Source organism: Heterocephalus glaber, unplaced genomic scaffold, assembly GCF_053883595.1.
Source record: "Heterocephalus glaber isolate CG9 unplaced genomic scaffold, H.glaber_assembly_v1.0 deba00000347, whole genome shotgun sequence".
Lineage (NCBI taxonomy): Eukaryota > Metazoa > Chordata > Mammalia > Rodentia > Bathyergidae > Heterocephalus > Heterocephalus glaber.
Genome location: NW_028258143.1, coordinates 11,309,535 through 11,334,470, shown reverse-complemented (window position 1 = coordinate 11,334,470; position 24,936 = coordinate 11,309,535). Strand labels below are relative to the sequence as shown.

Here is a 24,936-nt window from a genome sequence, read left to right as displayed (position 1 = left end):
TAGTTTAATTAACAACTGGACTATTTTGTTCTAACAAATTATGTGTGGGAAAAATTATAAAGAACACTACAAAAAGTTTTGAAGCCAAATGTGTGTTAAGTCATTTGCAGAGACAAATAGCAGGTTTTACTCTCAAATGTTTTTAAATTTTTAGTAAAAAAAGTATTATTTTCATTGTTGCCGTATGTGAAAATTGGATTATTCACCATGCTTAAAAACAAGTTAACATTTTTGCAATATAGTACAATAAGTGAACACACAACATAGTGGTTTATAAAAATTCTTACTTTTCATCTGTTTATATCTAAGGAATTTCTTTTTACTGTTACTCAACAAAAAACCTTACTCCTTATATTCTTTCATAGAACTGCCAGGTCACCGAACAATACTGTCAGACCATGTGACCTCAAAGTTAACTGTATGAAAACTACCTTAATTTTTAACTTCATGATGAAGCCAATGAGCACCCATTTTAAGTAAAACATACTGTTCAGTCATGAGAATCTTCTCTTTTCATAAGGTAACAAAAGCTATTAACACACCTACTTTTTTTTTGGTACTGGGGGACTGAAGGCCAAGACCTTACGCTTTCGAGGCAGGTGGCAGAACCACTGAGCTAAATCCCCAGCCCAACACACTTACTTTTAATAACTCTGCCTTGACTCCTTAGCATATTAGTGCCAGAAGTTGTACAATTAAAATCTAAGTACCACATGTTAAACCTACTGTATAAATTGGCTCCCCTCATGTCCATATAACCTGCCAAGGGCTTTATAATTTGCAATAGCTCAGCCCTTTCCCATACATTGCTAATTGTATAAAGTTTGAGTTTTTTCCTGATACCAGGTATAAAGTCAGATTTTTATAGGACTAAAAACAGATACATGTTCCTTAAAAAAAAACCTAAGTTACATTTTAATTGTTAAATCTGAATTACCTAGGTCTTTGTGTGTGTGCGCGCGCGCGCTGTACTGGAACTCCAACTCAGGACCTTGCACTTGCCAGGTAAGTGTGGTGCCACTGAGTTACATCCCTGGCCCGCCTAGGTCTTAAGTTTCACTTTAGAAATTATGAAATCAAGACTAATTCTTCCTTTGTCTGAAAGATCATCCTTCTATCATTCCATCTGAATGAAAGCTTGGCCTTTCTTTAAAAAATATATTGTGAGGAAAAAAAAATATATTGTGAGGACATTAGTAAATTAAGTTCTTTTTGATGATCATTTGCAAGTAGTTATTCCAACTAGTAAATTTTGGTTGATGCTTTGGTTGCTACTTAGTCAAGTCCTAGGAGTTTTCCAGAGTATCCAAAATAATGAGAATAGCTTATTTGTGGACTACTTTAATGTATCTACTTCTAAAGACATCACAAGGATTGACTGTCCTCTTGTCAGTACAATGCCTCTCAGTGAATATTAAAGGTATATGAGACTTTGTTGTATTTTTTCCAGTACTGGGGATTGAACCCATGGGTGCTAGGCAAGTGCTCTATCACTGAACTACATTCCCAGCCCTCTTTTTCCTTTTTTTTGAGACAGAGTCCCACTAAATTGCCCAGGCTGGCCTTGAACTTGTGATCCTCAGTGTCTTGAGTACCTGAGGTAAACAGGCATATGCCACCGTGACTGGCTGTAAATGGGCCCACCAAAAGACTTGAGGGTTAGAAGCTTCTTTTCTTTTTTCTTCCTTTGGTACTGGGGATTGAACTCAGGACCTTGAGCTTGTGAGGCAGGCGGTGGCACCAATGAGCTAAATCCCCAGCCCTAGAAGCTTTTTTAAAGGAATGTAACATTGAGCATTTAATGCAATTCAAAGGAAAAACATTTTCCATAAAACGGTCAATTTCATATACAGTATTAATTTGCAGAACCAAATTGATATATACAAGACAAAAATTATAAAGACTGTTTGTTTGGGGTTGACTTTTTTCAAATATTTTTCAGTATATCAAATATAATTTAGCATACATGCCTGTGGTTTTTCTTTTTTGGGGGGTAGCGGTGCTAGAATTGAACCCATAGCCTACAACGGCAAGTATGCTACCACACAGTTACGATTCCATTCTTCTTTTTTTTCTTTTCATAGAAGGTTCTCTATATAAAGTTTATTTCTAGATACCAAGCTCATTTATGTCCTAATTCATAGGATAAACACTGAATTTGAGATGCTAGATGACCAATATATTTCATAAGCACACTATGAAATGAAAACAAGCAAACCTAATTACCAGAAGACATGAAAGTGGGTATTTCTGGGCTGTAAGACTGGGAGAAATGGAGAGGTGGGCTACTATACTAGTAGCACTAAAAAATACTGAATTCATCAATGAGATGATGTAATTCATAGTACTAAAATTTTTTAACATGAGTTTAAGGTACTATTATGAAATAACAAAACTGAATTTGATAAATCTCTAAACCAAAACCAGGAAGTGCCCAAACAGATATTAGGAGATTAAATTGGTGCATTCTGTAATTCCAGAATTCACAATTCTTGCTATAATAACTCATCTTTGAAAGCATACATCTAAAGAACAGAGATTTTTAAAAAACTTGATAGAAAAATAGAGCACTTAGTCTAGACTTATACCAAGGGCTGGGGATGTAGCTCGGTGGTGCTGCACCTGCCTTGCAAGCGCAAGGTCCTGAGTTTGATCCCTGGTACCAAAAAAACAAAAAACCCCCAAAAAGCAGTATTTATTCCTAGGAAGTACTCTAATAGTTACAAAGTAAAGAAATCCATTTCCCATGTCTTCCTTGATCACTGTCATGGGAATAAAATTCCAATTGAGAAAACCATTCAAACAAAACTAGCCAAGTCACCAACTACCAAGGGAACTATTCTCATTTCCTTAAAGTCACAGTATGCACTGCACAACCATCCTTGTTTTTCATCTGTATCTTGCCTCTTTCAAGCTGAACAAAGCAGTATGTTTCCGCGAGAACTCTGAGCAAGACTGTAAGGCCTTTAGAGCTGGGGAAAAAGCAAGTTTTACTTTTTCCCCCTAAACTGTTTTGGTGTCAGTGTTAAAAGTTGTAACACTCTGTAACCTAGGTTTTACTTTCTTCAGAGGAAATTATTTGCAAAACTACATTCTTTCACATACTTTTTATTATTCAGTTAAAAAACCTGTTGCTAAACATACAAATCTAAAACTGGGGGAGGGAAGGAGGAAAGGAAGTTCAACAAACAACAAAATAAAGTTGCTCTGCTATGTTGAAGCTGCCAGGCTTTTTGTTACTCTACTTGAAAGTAAATGTGACTTGTCTGTAAAGAGTGCTGCTTCAGCAGTTCCAAATGAATTTCAAGCCTGTGCTCCATATTTTCTCTTTTGTAAGTTTAATGTATTCAGCAACACTGAACTGACAATTTAAATAACTACATTTTTAAACAAACGAAGCATTGATGTTAATGTATGAAAATGGTCCAAACCCCTGGGAGTCTTGGTTCCCACCATTGTTTATTCTGACAACAGGATATAATTGCTTACTTACTTGGCAGCAAACTTAACCATCTGCCTGCTTGCATGGTCTCCCACTGCAACAAGAGCCTGGACATTAAACTGCTGCTGACGTAGGACTAAGAAACACTGCTTCCCTAAATAAGACAGAAAGAACACAAGTGCATTAAGGACATACTACTTCAGGTTTTACAAAGAAGAAAAATACTTCTCTACTTTAAAATCGGGCCAAAATTTACTACACTCATCAGGCGTGTACACATAAGTACCTGTCAGGTTTCCACAGCCAAAATACTGACACTCAGTTGACAAGCTGTAGTTAAAGAAACCCAAGTTCCTATTATGACTTACAAAAAATGCTTTTAACATGCTCTTCGTGAGAACACAAGCAAATCACTATTAAACAAATTTCAAGTAATTTCAGATTACTTTCAACATTCATTCATTTCAATAGCTATTATATTGTACAGGTAAAAGCACTGCTCTGATTACCATGAAGCTTTAATGATGCAACACAAAAACGCTAATAAAGTGCTTAATAACAAGACCACAAGCATTTTATGGGGGTGGTCCACCTGCAGTATTCCTAGCAAAGTACATTTTAAGGCAATCCAAAGTATTTAGATTTGACACACTGGCTCTTTTCATCTTTTATTTTCCTTATCATCTTCCCAGTCCTTCATCTTCTTTGTCTCATATTTTTTAAACTCTAAATAATTTACTTTTGTCTGTGAAAGCTCATTCTCTTTAAACCTTATAACCAGTTTTATTTTTACATATCTCAGGCCTCTTGATTGCCTCTCCTTTCATAGAACTGTCATTACTTATTTTTAACCTGAAAAATATTACTTGCAATAGATTTCAATCATTATGTATCCTTGTGATATAGCCCTTTTCCTCTAAAGCATACTCTTTTTAAAGTCTGATCAAATTCTAGAAAATGACTTCCTCATAAAAATGAGTTCAGTCTCTTCAAGACCATTTTCTCATCAGATTGTCTTGCAAAACATCAAAAGATCATGACTTTTAAACTGAGAATTATCTTTTACATTAAGCATTAGTCTTGCACAATAAGCACAAATGCAAGCCAACTTATTATTTATAACACACCGTATTTTGAAATGCAAATCAGATAGTGATCATGAATTAAAAAGAGACAGGCTGCAAACAAAGTGTCAACACTGACTCTGGAGTCATATATGATTGACAGGTTTTTATCATTAAAAAAGACAATAAATTTCCCTTCTCCTCTGGAGTATGATCCAGTCCCAAAATAAAATCTTAAAAAAAAAAAAAAGTTGTATAAACAAATTCAGAAGGATTTAAGACACTGGATTGTTAACAATGGCACAAAGGAACTTGTAGGTGGATCAAAATTACGTTTTCTTAAGAACTACTACTGAAACCACAGCCAGACACTATCCCCCTCAGAATACAATGCTAGAGAAATGGAAGAAATGCGTACACAACAGGGATAGGCTAAGCTGGGATTTAGTCAGAGTATTTTAGTAGCCTCAGACAGAGGCAACCCAGACTTAAAACTATTACAAAGCTATCCTGTGATGAAACCAGTAATCAGCTCCAATGCTGTACAAAGACCCTGAGACCACCGAAGGTTAGCACAGGAAAATGTCTATGGGTTAGCAGTAGGGGGCAACAGTTTAATGGTTTGGTAAAGAGCAAGGAATTCAGGGCTCGGATGTAGCTCAGAGGCACTGTGCCTGCCTGGCAAGCAGAAGGTCCTGACTTGATCCCTGGTACCGAGGCAGTGGGAAAAAAAGAGGCTCAAAAAGCCTGGGGTATACTATCACTTCCTATGAAGGGCCTGGGGGAAAATTATTAAACGACTTTCTGTATCAACTCTTCTTCTGTAAATGAAGAAAATAATAGCATACTACTCACAGGGTTTTCTTAAGGTTTCTTTTACAGTCAGGATTACATACTATGTTTAAAGTTGAGGGACAGCCCCCATTAATGTTTACTAATAACTAATACTTGTTATAATTAACAGCACCACTACTACTGGGTACTTATTTGAGGAATGATTATCATTCCTATTTTGTAGTTGGGCTACTATGTACCCAAGACTATGCTGGGAGTCGAGATCACAAAGGTAAATACTTGCTAGACATTCAAAAGAGACTATAACATGAAAAAATAATAAAACCATGTATGAAGCATAATCCCACTTTATTTGTGTAAGAAGTGTCCTAAGACTGATTATAAAGCCCCACTCCACTTCTCCTCCAAAACAGTAAAAAAATAGAACTGAGTGTTAAACTACAGAGGAAAGAACTTTCTAAATTTGAAAATCACAGAATGTCTATATACAAAAAATGAAAAAAGTACTTACATTTACTGAATGACATCACCTACATGAGTTAATATGTTTAATAACAAAGATCTAAAGATTTGAGAAAAGAACATTGAGATTCCCATAAATAAATGGGCAATAGATTAGAACAGATAATTTGAAAGAAAAGAAGAAAACCATAGCAATATAAGGAACAAACTATTTTTTTTTTTCCTGGTACCAGGGATCGAACTTTGAGCTAAATACCCGGCCCGGAACAAACTATTATTGGTAATGAAAGTAATATAAGTTGAAGCCAACAGTGATGGCATTATTTACCTCTCAAACGAGCAAGGATTTAAAAAAAATAAATGCTCCATCATAACTTACTGATTGCAAAGTAAACCTGAATAATGTTTCTGGAGAACAATCTGGCAATGGGCAAGGCTTAGATTCGATCCCCAGTACCAAAAAAAAAAGGTCTAGAAATATTCTCTTGACTCAATAAATACATTTCTTAGAATGTATGTTAAGGGAATTAAATATGAAAACATTACCTAAAAGAATGGAAATTCTATTATCACTCACATTATATTTATGTAGTGTTCATTAGTAGAGAACTACGTGTGACTCCAATATTATGGTCTCCAAGGTTTGGTGTTAAAGTACTTTGAAATATTAGAGTTTTACTGGTTCACTTAAAAAAGTATTTTTAAGAGTCAAAACAAAAAAATCAGTGCTGGATTCCTGTTAAATAGAATTGTCCATTTACACTCCTCTGTCAAATACTTTTGAAACCAAGTTCTTCTATATGTTACAGTAGTAAACACAACTGTTCTTTCTTTGGTCATGGTTAGTCACACTGCACTGCATGATTTACTTAGTTCCAAGTTTTACAAGCCATTATCACAAACGCTTGGAGTAGTGCGTACACTTTTTGTGTACATTTAAAAACAAAGGATGTGATCATGCTTCAAATGCTTATTTCCCTTCTGGAAGAATATATAAGAAACAATAGTGATTATTTTGGGGGGAAGATTTTGGTGAGATGGAGGAGGCTCTGAGACCTCTATTTGATATCTTTTGGTACTACTGGAATTTTTACCACACCCATTTATTATTTTATTTTCAGAAATGAATATATAGTTTCTCAGTTTAGTAAAAAGTTCTACTGTGTTAAGTATAGGAACTTCAGTGGAAAAATTAAATCAACTGTTAAATATTACCCATCTTTCTTCTTGCAACCCTCCAACACAGAAGAAGACAGTTCATAGAAATGGGGACAAATCAGTGCCCCAAACAAGTGAGTGAATTTACTATTTTTAGAATTTAACTGTTAAGCTCCTAACATGTGAAATTTTATGCTGCATTTTGGTTAAGTCTTTAGAAGAGGCAGTTTACTTCTTAAACTCACACAGGAGTAGTGTTTTAGAAAAATGTAAAGTTCGAAACCATCTTTTATAGAAGCAAGTACAGTCTACTTTTGAGCTGAAGAACACTGTAGGAAGCCAGGACAAAAAGTTTACTATCATCTCTATTATGGTGATGACTCAGTTGTGAAGGGGGCCTTCATGTGAAAACGAGGTTATCCAAGATATGAGGCAATTGCATGCTTTCATCTCTTGCCAGTATCTTTTAGCTTGATAAACTGCTGAATTCACTATGCAGGCAATGGACTCCTCTAATATTCAACATTAATATTTTCCTACATAATTTACATAAATCAACTAGGGAAAAAAACAAAACTTAAGTATTTTAAAGTACTTCTAATTTATTGTTTCCCCTGAAATGGTATCACATGGATACAAATTAAAGTTCTCACCTTTGGTACTAAAAATCCTAAACTATTTGACTTTCAAAAAACCTAGTTATTTTGGAGATACATGTTAATTTTTAGAAGGAATAGTATGAAAGTATTTTGTGGCAATGACTTCCATATAGTACTATGTATAAAAACTGAAAGAAACTATAGATATTCCAATTGCTTAGTCTTTCAATATGGAAACCGAAGCTCATAGGCTTTTACGCTTGAAAGAAACTAATTTTAAGCATACCATTAAGAGTCTCTCCCTGCTTCTATCTGAAACACTTTAGGGATGAATCTACTTTAAGAAATCTGATTTTAACTTTAAAAATGCTTAAAATAGCGCTTTTCAGAAAAACATACAGACTTTTGTTATACTCTTTTTTTTACTTAATAAGACCCTGTCATACTTCTGACACTATAATTTTGACACTTCTATTTCTTTCTTTTTTTTTTTTTGGTACCAGAGATTGAACTTGGATCCTTGCGCTTGCGAGGCAGGCGCCGGAACCACTGAGCTAAATCCCCGGCCCAAACACTTCTATTTCTTTATTTATGATTTCTCAGAGCTTTGCTCTACTTAAAATTGTTAGCATGGGTTGGTTTTCCAAGTCCAGCTTTAATGTGTTTTTAACTTTTGGAGTTTCACTCAGTACATGATTCCAAGTAGGTCACATTTATCGGTATAATTATTCCCATGTAAGCTTTAGGAAGAAAGAAATAATAGCAATTAGGTTTCTGTAAATTCAAAGAAGAATATTTAGTTAATTTTTAAAGATAATCTTCATTTGCAGAAATAAAGAACACTGACAATCACTATTGGCAAGGATACCCTGGAAAAAGTGGTACTGTGATAAATCAGTGAGAATACAATTAGGTATAGTTTTTTGGAAGGTAATCTAGGATTAGAAATTTTAACTAAGCATGTGCCTATTCTTCAAGCTTCTAGCAATTTCACTTCTCGATGTCTATCTTGGAGAAATACGCCTCATGCAGATCTGTAATTAGTATCATGAAAGGATTTCCCCACAAACATTGTTAGCTGAATATTTTTTAAAAGTTGTGAAATAATACATAAAGTACAAAGTAAAAACATGTCAAAGATAAAGATAAGACAAAACCATGTTGCATTAAAAACAAAGATTTGGAAAGGCACTGGGCAAATTAACAAGAATGAATGCAAAGGTTGGGACAAACAGTAGAAAAGAACAAAGGGAATATCACTATTTCTGTCTTCATTGAAAAATTCATGTGAAAGAACTTGACGTATTATGCGGATAACTAACTGCAGGTTGAGTGTCCTTTATCTGACATATTTGGATCTGGAGTGTTTTGAATTTCAATTTTTTCCCCAGTTTTGAATATCTGCATACAAATAATTATATAACTTGGACTAGAACTCGTCTAAAAATGAAATGCACTATGTTTCATATACTTCTTACACACATAGGCTGAAGGTGATTTTACCAACACTTTAGTATATGTGCTGCCGAAGCAAGCACATACCCAACATTTTAAAAAGTTTTATATTTTGAAGTATTTCAGATCAAATTTTCAGATCAGGAATGCTCAACCTGTATTATAACTTAAAAACAGCATAAATATTATAAAAACCAGATTATAGATAAAAATTCCGAAAACCCTAAGACAAAAAGGAAAACCAGCACTATATTAAAAAGGTCACCGCACCTTTACTAAATTGTGCTTATTCTGACAAACCCATAATGATGTACATCAAGAAATTCATATTTATGATTGGAAAAAGTTGGTTCTTGTCATTTGTGGCAATGATATTCTACAAAGTTGCCACAGTACTGAATTGGCAAATACTGAATCCCTGCTCCAAGAGGAAATATACAATTAGGTTCCTCTGTGCCTGTGGTCATAAAATTTTTGTCACCTGATCAGTACATAACCTTTTTTTATATGAGGGCTGTGTCTATGTACATCACTCAATATAATTATATTTTGAGGGGGAAAAACTGCTGGAAGAATTCTCATTGAATACAACATCAGTACCTGATAAATAGGAAACCTGGACTAGAAGAAAAGTAGTTTTGATCGATTTTTCATATTTTGGTATTATTTTCTAATGACATTTTATAAAGAACCCCTCACATCATGAAGTAACTCAAAGAAGCTTAAATTTCCATTACTTGAAAAATTCTTCAATATGGGAATTCCTGCAGTACTAGAGAATCTACTAATTATTGCAAAAAGAAAAAAAATGAGGTAAAACATTTGAAAGACAAGGATAAAATAATCACTATTTGTGAATAACACCACTGTTTACCTACAATCCCATGTACTTTACTCATTATCAATTTATGGCCATTCTTATTTCAGCTTTATCCCAACTCAACCCTCAATTCCTATACTATTTCGAAACAAACCCCAGCCATACTGTTTCATCTATACATATTTTGGTATGGATCTCTAAAAGAGGTCTTTAGAAAAACAAAGTTACCTCAGTACTATTATCTCAACTAAAATTTAATTCTTTAACATCAAATATCCCATAAATCTTCAAGTCTCCAACTGTCTCAAATGTCCTGTTTTTTTTTTTTTACTATATTTAAATCAGGAGCTAAATATATGATTGGTTGAGAATTATCAAGTCTGTTTTAATCCATAGGTTCTCTTCTCAATTTCAATTTGTTTACTGAAGAAATCAGGTTGGTTTTACCCAGTTTTTTTTTATAGTCAAAGAATTTTAATGATTGCATCTCACTGTCATTTAATATGTTTACTTGTGTTTTTGTTTTTGGGGTTTTGTTTTGTGGTACTGGTGATTAAACCCAGGGAGTACTGAGCTACATTTCCAACTCCCTTTTAACCTTATTTCTGAAAACAATCTTGCTAAACTGCCCAAGGTGGCCTTGAACTTCCAATCCTTCTGCCTCACACTCCTGAGTGGCTAGGATTACAGGCATACAGGACCATATCTGCCTATTTAACAATCTTTTTTTTTTTTTTGGTCCTATGTTTTTCCTGTAAATTGGTAATTAGATCTAAAAGATTAATGAAGTTCAGGCACAACATTTTTAGACACTTCGTAAGTGGCACGTTTTTCCATGACTAGACACAAAATACTTCTGGATGTCTCTCTTGTGATGTTAGTAATCAGTGATGACCAATCCCTAGATCATATATTAGTGGCAAAATGTTGATGATGTTCTAACATTCTTTTTTCACCTTGTTAGTTGGAATAGTTCTTTCAACAGGTACTGTACTTCCTTACCCTTACCACTTGGTTTTCTAGTGATATATAATTCATACAGAAATGATAACTTCCCTTTATTTACCAATTTTGGAAATGATGAATTTATTCACTGGTGACCAAGTAAGTTTTTGTGTGCCTTAGCATTATTATAAACTTTCGGATTTAAACATATCTAAAGTGCTTTAATTCAGCAAAGTTATCCTTACTGATACTAAAACTTTTATTTTTGGCCTTTTCAGTAGTCTCTTCAAGTTGGTCCCTAAGTCCTTTTCACATGACACCTATCACACTATTGGGTTACAAGATCCATAGTCTCTTCTAGTTTCTTTGCTATCTGTTATGACAGATATTTCAGGCTCATCTTATACAATTCCTGCCCCAAAGTTAAAATCTGCTATTTTTCCAAGTAGCTTTAATTTTCCTTCAGAGAGAGATGGCATCTCAATCACAATATGATGCAACTGCTTTGGAAAGTTCTTTATTTAAGAAGTCAAATATATATCTACTGTGTGACTCTGGAATTTCATCCAAGAGAAATAAAAGCACTGTAGGTTATAAAACTGAGTATTATAAACCTCTGGTTCAAATACACACACACCTCACCTCAAGGAAAAAAAATTTGAAAAAATTCACAATTGATTTTCTACTTTATTCCTGATTTAATTTCATAGTATGGGTTTTTCACAATAAACTATTACTACCTTTTATAAATTAAACAGAACAAATGTTTCTTTTTTACAAATTAAAAATACTGTAAATGATGAAGTAGAACATGAGTATAAACTCATTTATATAAAACAGAAAAAGCATCAGTTTAGTTTAAAACAATTCCTAAATATTACTTCAAACTTTAACACAGTTTTTTATCCTATTGAGAGTAGAGCAACAAATGAGTCTTTCTTTTTTTTCACCTTCCCTCCATCCATCCTTTCCTCCCTTCTCTCTTTCTTTCTGGTACTGAGGATTGAACCCCAGGCCTCTGTACAGAGCTACAACCCCAGCACTTTCCTTTTGAAATAGTCTTGCTAAGTCTCCCAGGTTGGGCTTAAACTTGTGACCCTTCTGCTGGAGCCTTGAAGAGTACTGGGATCAGAGGTGTGCACCACTACGCCCAGCACACTGTTTAGTTTGTGCACTGTTTGAATTTTAAAATATGTGTATTGGTGATTTTCAATTAAAAAGAAAACATAGGCTGAGTATGGTGGTACACACCTGTAATCCCAGCACTTCAGAGGCTGAGGCAGGAGGATTGCCACAAGTTCGAGGCCACCCTGGGCTACATAGGTCAGCCTGGACTACATAGTGAGACTCTGCCTTAAAAAACAAATGTATGTCCACTTAATCCCTCTAAAATTCCTACTACCTATGAATCATTTATTGATTTATTTTACCAGAGTGTATAATGTAGACAATATATAAAATATGAAAATTGCTATGGAACTCCTACACTGGAAATTCTTTTTAAAACGCTTTAAATCCTTTGGTCTGTTTAATTCTTAAACATTCACAGATCAAATGTTCTCTCCTGTATCATCAAATGTTCTCTCTTGTATCATCTTGGATCATAACTATAAAATTCTTATAATTTATTTGATTTTTAGGCACATATCATTAAGTAGGAGACAAAATAGTTTGTTACCAATGGAAAAAAGCCACTAGCAGATGATCTATTGTTTTTTCACTTAAGTGAAGCTTTGATTGTCTTCCAGTTTTTTAAAATACACACTTGGTCTCAATTACAATGAGCTACATGACAGTAAGTATAAGATCCAGAAGACAACAGGCATAAAACACCTACTTTAGTACTTATTCATTCACTTACTGTTCACTATGGTTCTTATTAGGTCTTGTGCAGGAAGTAACACTTACACCTAGTAAAACCTACAAGAGAAGGCAAGTAAGTAGCCATCATACTTATTTTGTTATTGAGGACTTAGAAGCATAGTGCAAAGGCTTTACAAAACATTGTTATGTAACATCTTATAAACTAGGTATCATTATATATGTATTTTAAGAGAAGAAACTAAGGATTGGAAAGGTTAGGCAATTTGCTAGGGTAACAGATTATAACCACTGGTCTAGGAGTCAATTTATCTCTCTCAAAAGTCCTGACTTATAACTACTGGGAAATATCACTCACTGATAACATTACATTAAACACTGGGAAGACATGGAAAAAATAAAATGAAGAGATAGGTATGAAGGGAAGTACTTTTGGTTCAGTCTTACATATAGTATGCATTCTGTCTTTTTAGCAGTGATCCTGTGAGATATATGTATAAAATACTGGAATTTTAAAAATAATGGATACACAAGGAGAAGGAAAATGGAGTGATCAATAGCAAAATTCAGCCCCTCTGAAGTCTGGAATTCAGACACTGGAAAATAAAAACTTACTGAAGAAAGAAAAGTAAACTGACAAGAACTGGGAAGAACTGACAGGAAAAAATTGGAAGCTACAGAGAAGCTGGAAAGTCAGTCTGCAATGCAGGAAAAAGAACAAAACAATCTGCACTCTCTCCTTGGTTTGTGGTCTGTGGCTTCTGGGAGGGGAACCTGGTTCCCCAGAAGAAAGGTAGGCACCGGGGGTGGGAGATATAGGGAGAAATGGCAGCATAGTCCATGGCTGCTGTGAATTGCAAAGCAGCACCAGGTTCTGCCCCAAAGGATTCCAGCACAAGTGCCCCGCTGCCACAGAGTACTTAATCAGACACCATTTCAGGAAGGGGTTGATTATTTAAATCTGGGACTCAGAACAAATGAAAAACAACTTCACTTCAGGACTCCCAGTCTTACCCTCTCACAGTGACTGAGAACTAGCCAGGGAAGAAAGCCATGGACAGGGAGTGTGCTAGAAAGAGTTCCCCTGAGAAGTATGAGCGCAGGCTGAGAAGGACACAACACAAGCCCCTACAGGCCTGGCCTGAGTTTGTGCTCAGAAACGGTTGGATCTGAAAGTGCCGGCTAGAATTAAGTACTTGAATCCTTGCACTGTTATCTACATCCAGCACAGATCTAAGGTCTGATTGCCTTCCCTGTTTATCAACATGAGCAAGGAACTGTCCTTGATGTGGACACTGCCACAGCCTGGGGTAAACAGAAGGGCCTCTGGAATAAGAGGTGCACCTCACAAACCCACAGTCTGCAAGGGTAAGGGAGAAAACTGTGATTTGCATTTGCTTGATGCCAAAACTGGTGGATCCTGGAAGGAAACCACTCATTCAAAAATACCTGTACACTGAATTTTTACATATACCTTGTGTTTTCTAATCCTGCTAAATTCAAATACAAGTTCTAGGGGCTCCTAGAGATTTCTTAGTATTTTCTCTGTAGATGATCATTTCATCTACATAAAAAGATTTTGCTTCTACCTTGCCAATCCTATCCTAATTGTGTCATTTTATTGCCAGACTATTTTGGTTTGGGTCTAGGTTTCAAAGTTTAATGGACAGATGAAGAGTAAACATATCTGCCCTTGTTCCCCACCTTAAGGAGAAAGCATTGTATCTTCTCCATTCATATAAGAAGTTCTCGATGGAAGTATGGAGTACAAGTCTTTAATCTGTTGAGAAAGTTCTGTTCTACTTCTAGTCTCCTGATAGCTTTTACCATGAACAGCTGTAAAATTTAGTCCAATACTTTTTCTCCAACTAGTGACAGGATCATATGGCTTTTTCCTTTCCTCTGTTCAAATGATGACTTTTGGGGGTGGATCTTCCAATGCTGAACCAACACTGCCATCCCTATAATAAAACCACTTTCTACATCCTGCCAGATCTGACTTCAAATAGTTTGTTTTCTTAAATTTCTATCTATGTTCATACTTTTTTCTTCTATTATCTTTATCCAGTTTAGGATTAGCACAATGTTGAGTTCCTAAAATGAGGGGAGAAGTGTTCCTTTTTTTTTTCTGCTTTAAATGTTTGATATAATTTATCAGTTAAAATGTATATGAGCCTGTTGTTGTCATATAGGTAGGTTTTCAAGCTAGGCATGTACTTTAATAGGTGCTATTCAAATTTTATATTTCCTCCAGAGTTAGTTTCATTAATTTGTCTTCCAAGGTACTTCTCAGATGTTGTCAAATTTATTTTAAAACAGATTTTTGTAATATGCTTTCTGTATCCTTTTAAATTCTGAAAAATCTGTGGTAATGTCTCCTAGGTCTTGATATTTTAATTTTAAAAATGTATAATTGATATTGTGTAATAGGAAGTAAAGGTCTAAAGGAGCAGGGGAAGTGGGAGGGGTAGGGGAAAGGAAAGAAGGGAAAAGAAAAAACATGAGAAAAGGAAAACAATGGAAACAAAATCTTTGCAAATAGGGAAGGATGGAGGGGGTGAAGGGAGAGCAGGGGAAGGGGAAAAAAAATAAGAATCAAGATTCTCATGTAATGGTACAAGATCCCAATGATGTATGTAAATGTATTTTATACCTAAAATGTACCAATAAACTTAATGGGGGAAAAAAAAAGCACTTTGAAAATAAGGAAAAAAAAAATACCTGTACAGAGAAAAAAAATTTGTTTTTATACTCATTTTCTTTCTTTTTTTACCCCTTTTCCCTTTTAATTTTTCTATTTTTATTCTCCGTAGAATTTCTTTCATTTTCTATTTCTCATTTGTTTTTTTCTGTTATCTTTATCTAATTATATAAATAGCCTGTTCCTTAATAGGATCTTTTGTCTCATTTTCCTTTCCTTCACATCTCCCATTGTTTAATTTTTCAAATTTTTCTTTCATTCTTTCATTCCCAACACCCTGTATCTTTAAAGTATGACCATTAAGTTTTATTAATCTTCAGATAATTAACTCTTTGTTACTACTGTTGAATTCTTTTCTATCATTAGTGGAAGTAAGTTGTCAAATTTAGTAGACCTACTGTATATCAATATTTGGTTTGTCTTATGCTTATAATTTCAGATTTCTCAGGTTAAAAATGGTGCATTAATGATTTTTATGATATGTCAATATCTAGTTTGTTTTAGATGATATTAATATTGCATTTACTTGATATTGCCAATCTGATAAAAGCCATTTATTTTATTTTATTTTTTTGTACCGGGGATCAAACTTGGGACCTTGTGCTTACAAGGCAGGTGCCGGAACCACTGAGCTAAATCCCCAGCAATATATATATATTTTTTTGGTAAGGGGGCTTGAACTGGGGTCCTTGCGCTTGTGAGGCAGGCGGTGGAACCACTGAACTAAATCCCCAGCCCTGATAAAAGCCATTTATGACAAACCAACAGCCAACACATCATATTATCATGTTCATGATAGGATGGTAATTTTTATGTCTTGTTGCTGGGTGGCTGATTTGAATTTGATCGTCTTGCTGGCTTGAATTGCCCGTAGTATATGCATGGCTATCCGAAAAAATGTTGGATGCTGTTGCCACAAAAAAAGCCAAATGCGCCGGGGATTTAGCTCAGTGGTTTCGCCGCCTGCTGCGCAAGCGCAAGGACCCAAGTTCGATCCCTGGTACCAAAAAAAGGAAAGCCAAATGCTTATGTTTTGCACACTCTGCACAAATCAGTCACTTTTATCTACAAAATGTTTTGAAGAAATTCACAAATATAAATAATTTCCTTTAATTTAATGAAATAAATTTGATTATTGTAATAATTTTTAAATTGGTATTAATGGTATTAATTAATTTATATTTGGGCAGTAATTAATCAAATTCAAGCAACTAACTAGATTTGATCCATTTACAGAATTTTTATTAAATTTATTACTAAAAAGACTGATAAAAGTGATTAGGTCCATTTCAACTGTCAATGGTACAAGCTGCCAGGACAGTCATGGCATTTACCACCAGTGGTTCAAACCTGTGGGAGCATGTTAAATGGGGAGAAGCCGAAAGCTCTCCCTCTAAAATCAGGAACAAGACAAGGATGTCCATTATCACCACTCCTGTTCAACATAGTTCTCGAAACATTAGCCAGAGCAATCGGGCAAGAGAAAAAATAGGGAGACAATAACAAGAAAACATCAAATTAACATTATTTACAGATGACACGGTCCTCTACATAGAAGAAACCCAAAATTCCAAAAGACTCCTAGAATTAAAACCAAATTTAGCAGCTAGCAGGATGAAAAGTCAACACACAAAAATCGTAATACCAATAATACCAATAATAAACTCACCAAAAAAAGAAATCAGGTAAATGATATCTTTGACAATAGCATCAATAAGAATTAAATACTTAGGAATTAATTTAACCAAGGAAGTAAAATATAATGTGTTTGGGGATTTTTTTTTTTCAGTACTGAGGATCATCTCAGAAACTAGTGTTTGCGAGGCAGGCGCGGTACCACTGAGCTAAATCCCTGGCCCTAAAAGACCTGTAATGAAAACTATAGTACTCTGAAATAGATCAAAGAGGGCCTCAGAAAATGGAAAGGTACCTTCTGTTTCTACATAGGTAGAACAAATACTGTTAGTCAAAATGGCCATACTACCAAAACTTATATACAGATTTTGTTTTTTAGTATATGTGCTGCCGAAGCAAGCACTTTTTTTTTTGGTATCGGGGATCGAACTCAGGACCTTGTACTTGCTAGGCAGGCACGGTGCCACTGAACTAAATCCCCAGCCCTGATATACAGATTTAACCCAATTCCAATTAAAATACAAACAACAGAACTAGAGAAAACAATTCTTTTTTTTTCGGTACTGGGGATTGAACTCGGGATCGAGGCAGGCGGTGGCACCACTGAGCTAAATCCCTGGCCCTAGATAAAACAATTCTAAAATTCACATGGATCCAGAAGAGGTCTAGCACAGCAAAAGCATTCTTTGCCAATAACAGTAATGGCAGGAGGCATCACAATCCCACACTTCAAGTTACACTATAAAGCTAGAGTGCTAAAACAGTATGGTATTGAAAAACAAAACAATACAAAAAAAGACAAGTGGGTCAATGGAGCAGAACAGAGGATGCAGAAAGAACCCCAGGCACAGCGACCTGATCTTTGACAAAGAGGCCAAAAACATGCTGGAGAAAGGATACTTTCTTTAATAACAAATGGTGCTTGGAAAACAGGCTGTTCACATACAGAAGATTAAATCTAGACCTGTATCTCTCACCATGAACCAAACTAAAATAAAAATGATTCAAAGATCTAAATATTAAAACAGAAACACTTAATCTGCTGGAAGACAAAATAGGTGAAACTCGAAGACAAAGGTGTAGCCAAGGGTATTCTGAACAGAGCCTCAAGTTTGCAAGAAATAACACCAAGACTCAACAAATGGGATCACGTCAAATTAAGAAACTTCTGTACAGGCAAGGAAACAATCAACAGAGAGAAGAGACAACCTATAAAATGGGAAAAAAAATTTTGCCAGCTATTCCTTGAACAGAGAGCTAATATCTAGACCAGTGGTGGCGAACATACAGTATACCTGCCACAGTGGGGTGTTTATATCACTGATACCTCTAAAAGGTTCACTATCACTGATCTGGACTATATGAAGAACTCAAAAAAATTAACCCCCCCAAGATAAAAGACCCTATCAAAAAATGGGCAACTGAAATGAACAGATACTTCTCAGAAAAGAAATACAAATGGCTAATAAGTACATGAAAAAATGTTTAACATCTCTGGTCATAAGAGAAATGCAAATTAAAATAACACTGAGATTCCATCTTACTCCAGAAACAATGGCTATCATCAAATCAAATAACAACAAATGTTGCTGAGGTGGCAGGGGGAAAAAGAATGCTTCTGCATTGTTGGTAGGAATGTAAACTAGTACAACCACTATGGAAATCAGTCAGTATGGAGAGTCCTCAAAAAACTAAAATGAGAAATTCCATTTGACCTAGCTATTCCCCTTGTAAATATCTTTCTGAAAGAGTTAAAGACATCATATTATAGTGATACATGCATTCCCATGTGAACAATTATAAATAAAAAAGTATTAACAAACAAGAAGCTTTTCAAACATATTCTTCACAAACTAATTAAACATTTGAGAAATGCTAAAAAGTATCTCTAAGTCTTAGATTTCATCAAAGTCTTTAGGGTCAAATTATTTGTAAGGGTGTGTTACAGGAACCTAAAACTGATTAACCAGGGAATAATACTTCAATGACTTCAGAAAGAAAAGTTAACACATTCTTGTTTGGTGTTTTTAGATTTACTTTGGTCTGTAAACAATTTGCAAGATAAAAAAAACTCAGTGTTCTTATCATACAAAAGGCCTGTAATCATTAAATCAATCTTACCTTTAGCTCTACTTGTATGAACTCTTGCACGCACCCAAACAACTTCATCAGCTTTTTGTACTGTCAAGTCTTTAACCAAAGCCAAAACTCGATCTGCAATAAACAGTAAGGCAATTTTTACATTCGGAATTTACACTTTTTTTCTAAGAGCCTGAAAACTTAGGTAATTCTAAGTCTTTGATAATACTTTCTTCTCTATTGCCTTCAGTACAAAATTTTATCATGGTTTTCATGACCAAAAGCAAAGAGAATGAAAGAGGAATTTCAAAGCCACCAGGCATCATAAAAGGATTTCTACAAAATACTGCCAACAGACTTTATGAGTCAAGCCAACTTCCAACTCTTGTATAAACTCAGGTAAAACAGTGAAAGAGTAAAGTCAGACAAAGCATCATAAAATTTGAAAATGATGATCTGAAAATCCTCAGACTAAAGGACCTGAGTTCGATCCCCGGTACCAAAAAAAAAAGAAAATCCTCAGACTGAAAAACACTTAGCTTACTGACTAGGTAATAAAAATTTAAACCTAAACACAATAGTATGAACCTGAAAGAGAAGACTAAAAGAGTGATGGTTAGGATAATATTTAAAGTCACTAGTGAGGCAGATGGCTAGGCGATGGATAAAGCTAGCTGGGAAAGTAGGTGTGACCTGTTAATTACAAAATCCAGGAGGGTGTGACAGACTATCTTGGAAAGCAGGTGAAACCTCTTAATTACAAAATCTCAGGACCCATGTGCAGAACAGTTCCCAAAACCCTGCATGTGGACTTCTCATGAGAACCTGAGGTTTTTGATAGGACAGTCCCAGACTGGGTGCCAGTCTAGGAAATATGAAAAAAAGCACAGCTGCCATTGAGCTCTTGCTATCATGTCCTCTAGCCCACTCTGTCCCATACAGTGTACTTATTTTTTTCCTACTTTTACTTGGCCCAAACTCACATCTATGGAGCCTGTTTTTTCTAACCTTTAATATATGTAAAACCTTATTACCATTTGTGCTTGTCTGGACCAATTCTTTGCTTAGGACAGAAAAAAATCTAGAAATCACCTCTAGGAGACTCCAGCACCCCAAAACCTGGTAATACTAGCATTACAGTAAAGGAGTTTGGGGAAATATAAGCAGATGGGAAAGGAAACCATTTTGAGCAAAGTATTAGGATTTTTGTTGTGGTGTTAACTCAAATTACAGCATGCCAAAGGAGCTAGGGAGGACAGTAGGTCAATGGGCTCGAGGGTCAGATGGCCTGGGTTCTAATCCCAGGTCTGGCAGATTCTTGGCAGTGAGGCAAGTTTCTTATTTTCCAACTTTGGTTTGTTAGAATTTTTAAGCATTTTTGTAAGGATAAATATGAAAATGAATGTTGGGAGAGAGTCAAGCAGAATAGGAATTTAATAAATAATAGACAAAAATAGAATGCAGTAAATCATCAAAAAGATCATGCACCATGACAAAGCAGGATCATCCCAAGGATGCAGGGATGGTTCAACATACACAAATCAATAAATCATCAACAGAACTAAGGACAAAAACCACACGACCATCTCAATAGACACAGAAAAAGCATTTGAGGAAGTGCAACACCCATTCATGATAAAAACTCTTAAAGAAAATTGGAAAAGATGGTCTTTATCTAAATCTGATAAAAGCTACCTATGACAAACCAACAGCCAACATCATAGTAAATGATCAAAAACTGAAATCTTTCACTCAAAAATCAGGATAAGGCAAGAATGTTCACTATCACCACTACTGTTGAATATAGTTCTAGAAGCATTAGTCAGAGTAATTCGACCAAAAAAAAAAAAAAAAAAAAGAAATAAAAGGGATATGGATAGGAAAAGAAGTTATATTGCCATTATTTGCTGATGACATGATACTCTACATAGAAAAAACTCTACCAAAGACTCCTGGAATTAATAACCAAATTCAGTAGTGTTGTGGGATACAGAGTCCACACTCAAAATCAACAGCAGTCCTGTCCAGACAACAAACTCACTGAGAGAGGAATTAGCAAAACAACACCTTTCACAATGGTATCAAGAAAATGAAATATTTAGAAATCAATCTAATGAAGGAAGTAAAAGACCTTTACATTGAAAACTACAGAACTATGAAAAAACAGATTGAAGAGGATATCAGAAAATGGAAAGATATCTCTTGTTCTTGGACAGGCAGGACCAACGTATTGAAAATAGCCATACTTTCAAAACTGTTTACAAATTTAATGCAACCCCAATCTAAATCCAAACAGCATACCTCACAGAACTATAGAAAACAATCCTAAAATTCATATGAGAAGAAGAGACCTAAAATAGCAAAAGCAAATCTGGGCAACAAGGACAAGACAGGGGGCATCACAGTTCTCAATCTGAAGTTATACCATAAAGCTACTGTGATAAAAATAGCATAGCACTGGCAAAAAGAATCCAAGGATCAACAGAACAGAAACAGAAGATGCAGAAACAACTCCAAGCACACTCAGCTACCTTATCTTTGACAAAAGGGCCACACACCTTCACTGGAAGAAAGATAGTCTCTTTAATAAATGATACTGGGACCAATGGGACCCAGGTCCAAATGGGCAGATCCCAGAGCTCATCTTCTACGCCTGAGGCTGAGGGCCCCAGAGAGTGCACCACCTGGCCCTTTCTCTGCCAGAAGCCACCCAGTAAGGGCAGAGAAGGTGTGGGGACAGTGCTGACTGCCTTGTGGCACTGTTAAAGGCTTCACTACTTCTATCAGCTTGAATCTGTGAACAGGCACCTTTTCCACACAGTCAGAGCCTGGAGGCTGAGGCTTGGTGTTTCCTGTTCATGGGGCAAACGCCTCTGGTGGGGAGGGAGAGTTGGGACCTGACCCAGGCTCCAGATTCCTGCCCAGTGGCAACCAAGCTTTGGGCACTTGGATGTTCCTCCCAGCCTTTTGGATTCCAAGTAGTTCCAAGCTTGCCTTGAGACCTTCCCTTCAAATAAAAATCACTGAAAAGTTAAAAAAAAAAAATGGTGCCGGGAAAATTGACTTTCCACATGAAGATTAAACCTAGACCCATATCCCTTACCATTCACTAAACTAAAATTGAAACAGATCAAAGATCTAAATATAAAAACAAACAATCCACTGGAAGGTAGCATAAATAAAATTCTTAAGACGTAGGTATAGGCAAAGATTTTATGAACAAACCCCAATCACAGAGGAAATATTACAGAGAATCAACAACTGGGATTACATCAAATTAAAAAGCTTTTGGACAGTAAAAGAAACTACCAAGTGAAGAGACAGCCCACAGAAAGGGAAAAAATTTTTACCACCTATTCCTCACACAAAGGGCTAATATCTAGAATATATAAAGCACTTAAAAAAGTTAGACCTCTCAAATTTAAAGACCCTATCCAAAAATGGGCATCTGAAATGAATGGACACTTCTCAAATGAAGAAGTAGAAACAGCAAATAAATATATGAAAAAATGTTCAACATCACTGGTCATTCGAGAGATGAAAGTTAAAACACCAAGATTCCATCTCACTCCAGAAAGAATGGCTATCATTAAGAAATCAACCGGGCCAGGGATTTAGCTCAGTGGTTCTGCTGCCTGCCTCAGAAGCGCAAGGACCCCAGTTCGATGCCTGGTACCAAAAAAAAAAAAAAAAAAAGAAATCAACCCATAACAAATGCTGGTAAGGCTGTAGGGCAAAAGGAACGTTTCTCCATTGTTGGTGCGAGTGTAAATTGGTACAATCACTGCAGAAATCAGTATGGAGATTCCTCAAAAAACTTGAAACTAGAGGTTCCATTTGAGCTTCTGCTCCCCTTCTAGGTATCTCCCCAAAAGAGTTAAAAGCAACATACCACAGTGATTTATGGATACTCATGTTTATAGCAGCACAATTCATAATAGCTACATTTTGGAAACAGCCCAGATACCCATCAGCAGATGAATGGATAAAGAAAATTGAGTACTATTCTGCCATAAAGAAGGATAAACTTGAATGGATGTATCTCGAGACCATAATTTTAAGTGAAATAAATCAGAAACATAAGTTTAAATATCACATTGTTTCTCTTGGTGAGAAACTCAAAGGGTAACTAAGGACCAAAATGGAGGACAGATACTGGGAAGAAGGAAGAACATGCTCAAATGGGAAAGGGAACAAGGAAGGAGGCAGGGCGAAGGGAAGGAAGGGAAAACATCTTTAAAAAAATAGAATGGAAGGAAAAATGGAAACAAAGCATCTGTAAATGGGGAGGGAAGAAGGGTTGAGGAGAGGGAAATGGGAAAAAAAGAATTAAGATTATGTATAGGGCTGGGGATTTAGCTCAGTGGTTCTGGTGCCTGCCTTGCAAGCACAAAGTCCCAAGTTTGATCCCCCATACCAAAAAAAAAAAAAAGATATATCATGTACAGGTACAAATTCCCTATGATTAGTTTGATCATTACGTATGGCAAATATATCTAATAAAAATAAATAAAATATTACTGGCAGTAAGTATAAAGAGTATTAAACATAAATGTATATATTCTCTGGTGTATCAATTCATATCCTAAGCAATAATAATACATGTGCAAAAAAATAAAATAATAGCTAAGACAGAGAAAGCTGGGGAGGTGGATAATAGAGGTAGCTTCATGACAGCATGCAGAAGGGTTGCATGTGACAAATGGAGTTATTAACCACTCTTCTTTTATTCCCTAGACAACTTAAATTTTACCTAATCATTTAGGAATTTAAAAAAATACCCATTGTTTGAAATATACCATTCAATAACCTATCTTCTTTTTTAGATCAAGACCTAACCCTAGTTATGAATGTCATTTAAACTTTTCAGAGTTATTCCTTCAGAATTACACCTTTATTTATGCCAGTCCTACTTAGAACTTCATGAAGAGCATTCCTGGAATTAGAAAGAAAAGTTTCTATAATCATATAGGTACTAACCTGGTTTTTCTTGTGATTGTATCATTGAAGATATTCCATATCTCTCTTTAGCATAGTCCTACAAAAAAAGTTTCTTGTATCATGACTTGTTATTTAAACATACAAACACTAAAATTAATTTATTTTTCAGGATCATTTCATTAGTTCAGTCACCAGTTTTTAAATATGGCAATTTATCATTCAATGGTAATCTGTCATACATTTACATATATGTGTACAGAAATAAGAAAAGCACCTTGTTTCTGGTTTTGGAGATCACCAATCCTGGATGGATATATAATACACAGCAGTCTCAGAGAAAATTTACACACATGTACAACACAACTTAACTATTTTTTTCAAAAAAGGGGCTCAAACTACTTCAGAGGAGGAATATAAATTTCCTCTGTGAGGGGAGTAGGATAAAGTACTATATAGTTTTATTAACTTCAGGAAGAGATGTTCAAAGAGAACCAATGCTTTAGGTAAGCTTTCGAGTACCAGATGTCCACTTTATAGAAATCTGAGATGTTGGACAGAAGCTAACTACAACATTCCTTTTGTAAAACACCACCAAAAAATTCACCAGCTTCCTGTTTCTAAAAACTAGCTTGAGTATTACAGGTTACAAGGGCCATACAATGACAATATAATAACATCAAATTTCTTGTTATGAAGTTAGGAACAGGAAATGGGAGACTTTAGGTCCAGGGTAATAACAAATTATACTTACTAAAAAGATATGCGGCCTTTTTTTTTTTAATCTTACCTCCAAAATGACCTCTTAGAATCCTTCCAGCTATAAAATAATACTGCAAAAGTGCACTGCTAATTTATATAACAAATCAAGAACACACAAAAATAATTTCCTTAGATTTTTACTAGTTAACTTAAGATCTGTATTAGTCATTCTAATACAGCCTGTCATTCTACAGATACCTGTTTGAATCCTCTTTTGGATCTGGAGAATCCTGGATTTTGTGTCTATATCAAAATAAGCT

At 35.3% G+C, this 24,936-nt stretch overlaps 1 protein-coding gene across 3 annotated transcripts in view; it reads right to left on the bottom strand.

Annotated features, from left to right (window-relative positions):
* Window positions 1–24,936, bottom strand: part of Dars1 (aspartyl-tRNA synthetase 1) — a 71,475-nt gene that overhangs the window by 45,374 nt on the left and 1,165 nt on the right. For all 3 annotated transcript variants that reach the window (XM_004836117.4, XM_013076929.3, XM_021237056.2), the window contains exons 2-4: window positions 23,957–24,014; window positions 19,019–19,111; window positions 3,494–3,596 (exon numbers count right to left, since the gene is read on the bottom strand). In XM_004836117.4, the coding sequence (XP_004836174.1) occupies window positions 3,494–3,596; window positions 19,019–19,111; window positions 23,957–24,014 (254 nt within the window). The remainder of the gene's footprint in view (window positions 1–3,493; window positions 3,597–19,018; window positions 19,112–23,956; window positions 24,015–24,936) is intronic.